General features: G+C 56.1%; 2 protein-coding genes across 6 annotated transcripts in view; both read right to left on the reverse strand.

Moving 5' to 3' along the window:
* Positions 1-8: 8 nt before the first annotated feature.
* LOC120586026 (arylsulfatase D-like) overlaps positions 9-6,843 on the reverse strand; it is a 17,136-nt gene continuing 10,301 nt past the window's right edge. For all 5 annotated transcript variants that reach the window (XM_039842452.1, XM_039842448.1, XM_039842449.1 and 2 more), the window contains one exon: positions 9-1,209. The gene's annotated coding sequence lies outside the window, so the exon portion shown is untranslated. The remainder of the gene's footprint in view (positions 1,210-6,843) is intronic.
* On the reverse strand, positions 1,208-6,296 carry LOC120586028 (arylsulfatase D-like). The gene is made up of 4 exons (XM_039842459.1): positions 6,141-6,296; positions 4,886-5,309; positions 3,558-3,694; positions 1,208-1,825 (listed from the first exon to the last, which is right to left on the reverse strand). The coding sequence occupies exons 1-4, from the start codon at positions 6,259-6,261 to the stop codon at positions 1,470-1,472; spliced, it is 1,038 nt and encodes a 345-aa protein (XP_039698393.1). The 5' UTR covers positions 6,262-6,296; the 3' UTR covers positions 1,208-1,469.

A 6,843-nucleotide genomic window follows, 5' to 3' on the forward strand; every position in this document is an offset into this window, starting at 1 on the left:
GTCACTCTTGACCTCGCCTGAGCCTCCCTAGGAACCCGGGACATGGGAATGAAAGAGATCGGGCTGCGCGGGGGGACGTGGCGGGAATCCAGCTACGCGAACGCTCGAGCTTGGCGTTGCGACGGCCTCGCGATCTCGCTGGTTTTCTGGCTCTGTGAACGCCGCCGGCCCGGAGGGGCGTGAGCCCGGCGCGGCTCGCTCGGTGCTCCACTCACGGTCCCGCGGGCTGAGGTCGCGCTGTCGGCCGTCGGGGCTCCGAGACGGACGACCGGAGGGAGAACCGCGCTTCCCCGTTCGTTCGGGCACCTGGCAGAGCCCGCGCGCTGTGGCCGGACGACACGGGATCCTGTGTCCGTGCTGACGAGGCCGCCCGGGGCTCCTGCGGCCGCTGCGTCTCCTGTCGCTCGGCCCCTCCACTTTCGAAGCGACGGCGTGTCAAGCCCTTCTCGCTTTTCAAGTCTGACTTCTCCTGCCATCCGCTGGAGAGAGAGCTCGGCTTCGAAGCGTCACGTGGTTAGGCCAGGCCCACCCGCCCAGGGAATGTCCCAAGCAACCTCGGGGTCAACGGTGCCATGTTAGACACCGCGATCACGTCACGGACGTCCGCTCTTAGCCGCAGATGCCCTGCGTGTGGCAGGCGCACTCCGCCCGCCACTAGGGCAGACACGTGGGAAGTCGCGAGATGCAACAGGCTCACGTCCCGACACTTGATCCTGTTTCCGGCTGCTTCGCCCTGCGAGGCGGCCGCCAACGCTGACGTAGCGAAGACTGACTCTGCCCCCAGGGGAAGTTCGGGCGCAGGTTCCCGAGAGCCCCTGCTCACTCGCTACACCTTCGTCCCTTCATGCGAACAAACCTCGTCACGCGGTGTTTCTCTTTAAAGACCCCTTAGCGAGTGGCTATGGCTGATCCATCACCGTCGCCGTCATGGCCAAGAGCGGTGCCCGGGAAGCGTGCGCCGAGCTTACCTGACGCCCGTGCTGTTCCCTGAAGGCACGTCACAGCCTTCTCGCACTCAGGAACATGTGTCCTTACACTCGACTCCGTTTGGAACAGGCAAATCGCCGCCCAAACCCGCAAAAGTGTAAACACGCGGCCGAAAACAACCGCGAGGAGGAGCCGTTCCGTCTGCGAGCCGCCACGGCGAAGGCTGCACGTCACCTTGTCCCGCTTGGCTGGGCAGCGTGCTCCTCGGGAGACTCAAGTGACCTGGTGCTCTGCGCACGGCGGCTGAAGCACCCGGCGTACGGATTCGGGGGTGACAAATGCATTTCCGCCGAGGGCCGCATTCGCCAAGATGGAATCCACGCATAACGTGGACCGACTGTATCAGAGTTTCACAAAACGCCACTGGGAAAGGGTTATGCCCCAAATGGGTCACGACCTATAGGACTAGAAGGACACACACAGAGCTGGGACACTATGCTACGTATTATTTAGAACAGCCTTCCTTTGGGGTTGGATCCTATTTATTTGTATGTCTCTCTTCTACTAAAATGGAAAGCACGCGTCTTTACGTCTCTACCTTGGCATCTAGGGAGGACGTGTTCTTGCAGCCGAGGCTCCAGAAGCCCCTTCGAGAGACCACAGGCTGTGACAGAGCGGGCACCTCCGGCTCGCTCTCCGAAGCTGGGGGCCGGGCTAGGCGGTCGCTCCCGTCCCTGTCCCCTCCCAGTGTGCCCGGTCTCACCTCGGTACACTCCGTTCCATCCTCCCAGCTGGCCCTCGGAGTCTGTGCTCTGAAAACATCCGCCGTGATCGGACGTGAAATACACCAGTGTCCTGTTTCTCAAGCCGTTGTCTTCAATAGCACGGAGAATTTCACCTTTACGAGAAAAACGAGACGTGTCGGGACGAAGCATGTAAAATATTACCGGCCAACGCACCACGGGGCTCCCTCTCTGTCTAAGTCGGCGCTTGCTAGGAAGTCGTCGAAAAGGACCTCAGCCCCCCGGAGAGCAGCGTTACCGATGTGATCGCAAGCTGTGGAGACCTGTCTCCACGCTCGGAGCCTGGACGATTCAGAGTCTTGCGTACAAAGATATTGACAATGCAGACAACAGTGAACACACGAAGGCAAAAGGTCCCCGTGGGGTGTTCTGAAGACACTGTGGTTGTGTGTCCATAACAAGTGCACGAAGGTGACAACGTGGAACAGTGACATCGGACAGCCCTATCCGTAAACGGGGAAAGCCAGGACTGCGAGCATCTGCGGGCGATGGCATAGAGGCGGCCGGCACTCAGCACGGCAGAGCCATCCGCAAAACCAGCGCTTGCGTCGTCCGGGAAGGGCCCGCGGACATCGACGGCAGGGAAGGTCGCGATGGTAAACCACGAGGACATTCGCAGCACTGAAAATGCACGTTGACAAAACATCCTGGAACCCGTGCTCCAATTTTGGGGTTATTTGTCTCTTTTTTCGGCCGAATGTCTTGCTATCCTTGCCTCAAGACAAGCCGTTAGAAACAGCAACACACACGCGGAGCCCCTTGTACAGGGAGCCACCTGCTCGTCTCATCCTCAAACCTTCAGCACGTTAAAACAAGACAGAGTCACCTTTGCACGGGGGCTGAGCAACCTGTGTCCCAAAGACCCGTTTGCAAAGATGACCAGAAAGCAGAGGTCACGACTCCAGCTCCGGTGACTCCGGACGGAGGATTAAAAACACTGTTTAGCGTCGGCGTCACCGTGTCACGTGATCTGCACCGAGAGCCACGCCTTCCTTCTGTGGCCGTCCCTGTCCCCTCCCCTTTGTCGGAGACACCCACTGCCCCTGTCCCCTCATCGGGACCCTGTCTGGGCTTCTGCGTGAGTCAGCGCGGCCCCAACAGCCACTCTCCGCGAGCTCGGATACGCGCTGGTCGCCTCTCAGTCGGAAGGACTCTTAGTTAGAGGCGAGCATCGTCATTTCCTGCACGGACGTCCGTCTCTATTTCGGTGAACAGGTCCGCGGTCTTGCTGACTCTCTTCCGGCCGGAGAGGGCACTGGATCTTGGGGCACCGTCCGGAGAGGCAGCCGCGTCGCTTCGGGTGCCGGGCCGTCTCCCGCCGGCCTTCGCGAGGGACTCCATGGAACGGGGGTTTTTTGCGCCAAAGTAAACTAGGAAATCAGAGCTGCCGAAGGACCTCGCGAAAGACATGCAAGAATTTTCTCTCTCCTCTTTCTTTCTTTTAAAAAAATTTAAAAAAAAAAAAAAATTTTTTTTAAAAATTTTTTAAAAAAATTTTTCCCCCAGCTTTATTGAAGGATTATGGACAATTAGTACCATCGCATCGTACAAGTTGAGCAGCTGTTTTTCTGCGGTGACAGCTGGCATACGACAACACGTTAGTGTCACTGTACAGCACAGTGACCCAGAGATCTCTATAACTGAGAAGGGGTCGCCCCACTCAATCAAGGACCCCACGCCCCCCTGACATAGTTTTACGACACCGTGGACGATTTTCTGTGATTCTGTGTCGCGAGCCCCGGTCACGGCGCGACAGCCCACGCATCGCCCTGTGTTGACGGGGAGGCCGAGAGCGAGCAAGCTCGGCTGCGCCCGAGACCGGCTTACCTACGATCCAGTCCATCTCCTCCACGTTGTCACCGTACAGGCCGTGCTGACTCTTCCCCCGGAACCGTCTTCCCGTGACCAGGGGCAGGTGCACGTGCAGCAGAGAGAGGAACAGCAGGAAGGGCCTGTGCTGGTTTCTGAAACGAGGGAATCACTCTTCACAGATCGCGGCGTCTGTTTTAAGGCTGCTGGGTCGGTTCTTTCAAAGCGGACACTCGCGTTTTGGAAAGCAGTCCATAGAAAAGGCTGACTGCTTCAAACCTATCTGCCCGGACGGTCGGGTTAGTAAATCCTAATGATGACAGAGAGACTTTGATGCTCTGAGAACGCATCTTGTTAAAACGTGATGCTCTAAGATGAGCAAGAGGCAGAGGAAAAGGTGCTCAACATCACCAGCCAGCAGACAAATACAAATCAAACCACGATGAGCTGTCACCTCGCACCTGTCAGAATGGCCGCCGTTAATAAATCAACAAACGAGGGTGGGTGAAGATGTGGAAAAAAGGGAACCCTTCGGCACTGTCGGGGAACCCGCCGGGGACTGCAAAGGGGTGCGGGCCCTGTGGGAAACAGTCTGGAGGGTCCTCGGCAAATTCAAAATAGAGCTGCCTTATGATCCCGCAATGCCACTTCTGGGTATTGCTCTCAAGAAAACCAAAATACTCCTTCGAAAAGGTCTACGCAGCCCTGTGTTCGCCGCACCACTACTCACAGCAGCCAAGTCGGAAGCAGCCTCGGTGCCCCTGGATGGACGAGTGCATGAAGAAGCTGCGGTCCCTCTAGGCCATGGAATATTACTCGGCCAGGAAAGAGAATGAACTCTTAACCATTTGCGACAACAGGAAGGACCTAGAGGCTATTCTGCTGAGTGCAATGAGGCAGATAGAGCAAAGCAAATGCCACAGGACGGAACTCAAATGTGGACTCTGAGGGACTGAATGAACGAAATGAAAACAGACTCGCAGATCCAGAGAACATCTCGTTAGTTGCTACGTGGGAGGGGATCGGCGGATTTACGAAAAGGCGGGAGGGATTAAGAGGTACAAATGCGGCAGTGACGAAATATTGACGATAACGTAAGACGCAGCACAGGGAATAGAGTCAAGAATGTTGTAGTCGCCACGTGTGGTACGAGGCGGGGACGAGATTTTTGGGGGACACTCACTCCAGAGTTATAAACATGTCTCATGACGATGGTTTACACCTGAAAGTAATATGATGTTGCACATCACCTTTAACTGAAAATGAAATAAAAAATATTTACGAAAAGAGAAAAAAATGAAAAAAAAAAAAACCAAACAAACCCACGAAAGGGATGAATTCGGTACCTCTCGATGTAGGCCACCGCTTCCTCTAGCAGCCGACCGGCCGTTCTTTCTAGATCCATGGGCTGCTCGACGACGTCGCGGTTTCTCATCAGGATACAATTCCAGCGCCGCACGAAGCCGAAGCTGGTGTACCAGGACGCGAAGAACAGGAAGACGAGGCCGGCCGCAGCCGTCACGGCTTTCCGAGGCACCGGGACCAAGCCACAGGTCCTGCCGGCGGCCAGCGTCAGGACGCCCAGCGCCATCAGCTGGGTGTAGTGCCAGAGCTTCGGTGTCATGGCGGAGCTCACTTGCCCGATCCAGCCTGGGTGGCAGTCACTGAGGAGCGTCAGGGGCATGCCATAAAAGTAGTCGAAGCCGTGGCGGAGCGGGTGGTGGCAGTGGTCCGTGCGGGAGTGGCAGTTGACGCCCTGGTGCCATTTTCCTGAGGATGAAGGAGACGCGTCAGATGCGTTGGCGGTCGAAGCGAGACTTGTAAACCCGCGTCCCCTTCTCAGGAGGATGCGGATGTCTCGATGCCAAGTCGGAGCGGCCGCGATGTGAAGCCGGAAAAGGATGCGACAGAAATTGCAAAGAGAAAACATGTCTGACGGAAGCGCGAAAGGTGAACGGAATATAACAGGAGTTGGAAAGAGAAAGGAATAGAAAAAAACTTCCGTGATGCCGGCGTTGACACGGAGCTGAACGCTCCAGGGACCCCGATGAACGCAGCAACGTGGCCATCGCCACCCCGCGATGGAGGCTAAGGTTTTCTGGAGCGTTCAGGGTTACGCGCTTGCAGCCCTGAATCGTTCTGCTGGGACGGCATTCACGAAATATCACTGGTTGTTATTTTGTTTTTTTTTTTTATACTTAAAACAAAACCAGTTGAAAACGGGACTGGGCTTTCGAATAATCTTATGACGGCGAAAGTAACCGTGTTCCTCCACGAACCAGGAATCAGGGGACTCCTGGAGACTTTTTTCCCCCCCAAAGCGGGAACTCATATCATAGAGATAGGACCCGGTCATTCTAGCCAAGGGCCTGCTACGTCGGGAGGGGAGAGCACGGAGATGTCCGGGAGTCGGGGAGGAGGTGAATCGAGCGAGACTCTCGCGTGGCAATTACTGGTCAGCGACAGATTCCCACGCTGCTGCCGATCCAGCACACCTCGGGAGGCGGAGGCGGCTTGTGCTTCTGACACGTGACCTTTTCCCCTAGGGGGAGGGCAGTTTCTGGGGGTGGAGGATTTTCGAGATGGGTGCGGGGCGAGTACCTATGAGGCCCGTGGAGTAGCCTTGCTGCTGTAGGATTCGCGCAAACGTGGTCTCATTCTCGGGAAGCCCGCCGGAGCAGGCGTTCCAGGGCAGCACCCGTGTCCTGCCGCTGGTGTCCATGCCTGTGGGGGAGAGTGGACACGAGGCACTCACCTTCCGTGGGCTGCACTGGGGGCCCGCTCTGCGGACGGCTGCGCACGCTCCCAGGGGCTTCTCCGCAGTGCCCGGAACTGTTGTTTTGCTTGTCACGACTGGGGAGGGGTGGGTGCTGCTGGCACTTTGTGAGTAGGGACACCTCCAGGGGCACAGGACAGCACCCCCAGAGACCCACCCAGCCCCAAACGTCAGCAGTGCCGAGGTGAAGAAACCAGGGCCTTTGAGAGAGTCTGTCCATCTATGATCTCATTTTACTAATCTGTCTGTCTGTCTGTATCTACCTCCCGTCACCTACCCTGTATCATTTATGTATCTATCATGTATCTATCATGTATCTTCTACCATGCTCTATGTATTTATCTAACTGTCCATCTTCTATCTACCTATCTATCTGGCATCATCTATCTCTGTCTATCATCTATCATCAGTCAGTCTGTCTGTCTGTCTATCTATCTATCTATCATCTATCTATCTATCATCTCTCTCTCTCTCTCTCTCTCTCTCATCTATCTCTCTATCTATATCTATCTATCTATCTATCTATCT

This window comes from Pteropus medius, unplaced genomic scaffold, assembly GCF_902729225.1.
Source record: "Pteropus medius unplaced genomic scaffold, Ma_sr-lr_union100, whole genome shotgun sequence".
NCBI classification, from domain to species: Eukaryota; Metazoa; Chordata; class Mammalia; order Chiroptera; family Pteropodidae; genus Pteropus; species Pteropus medius.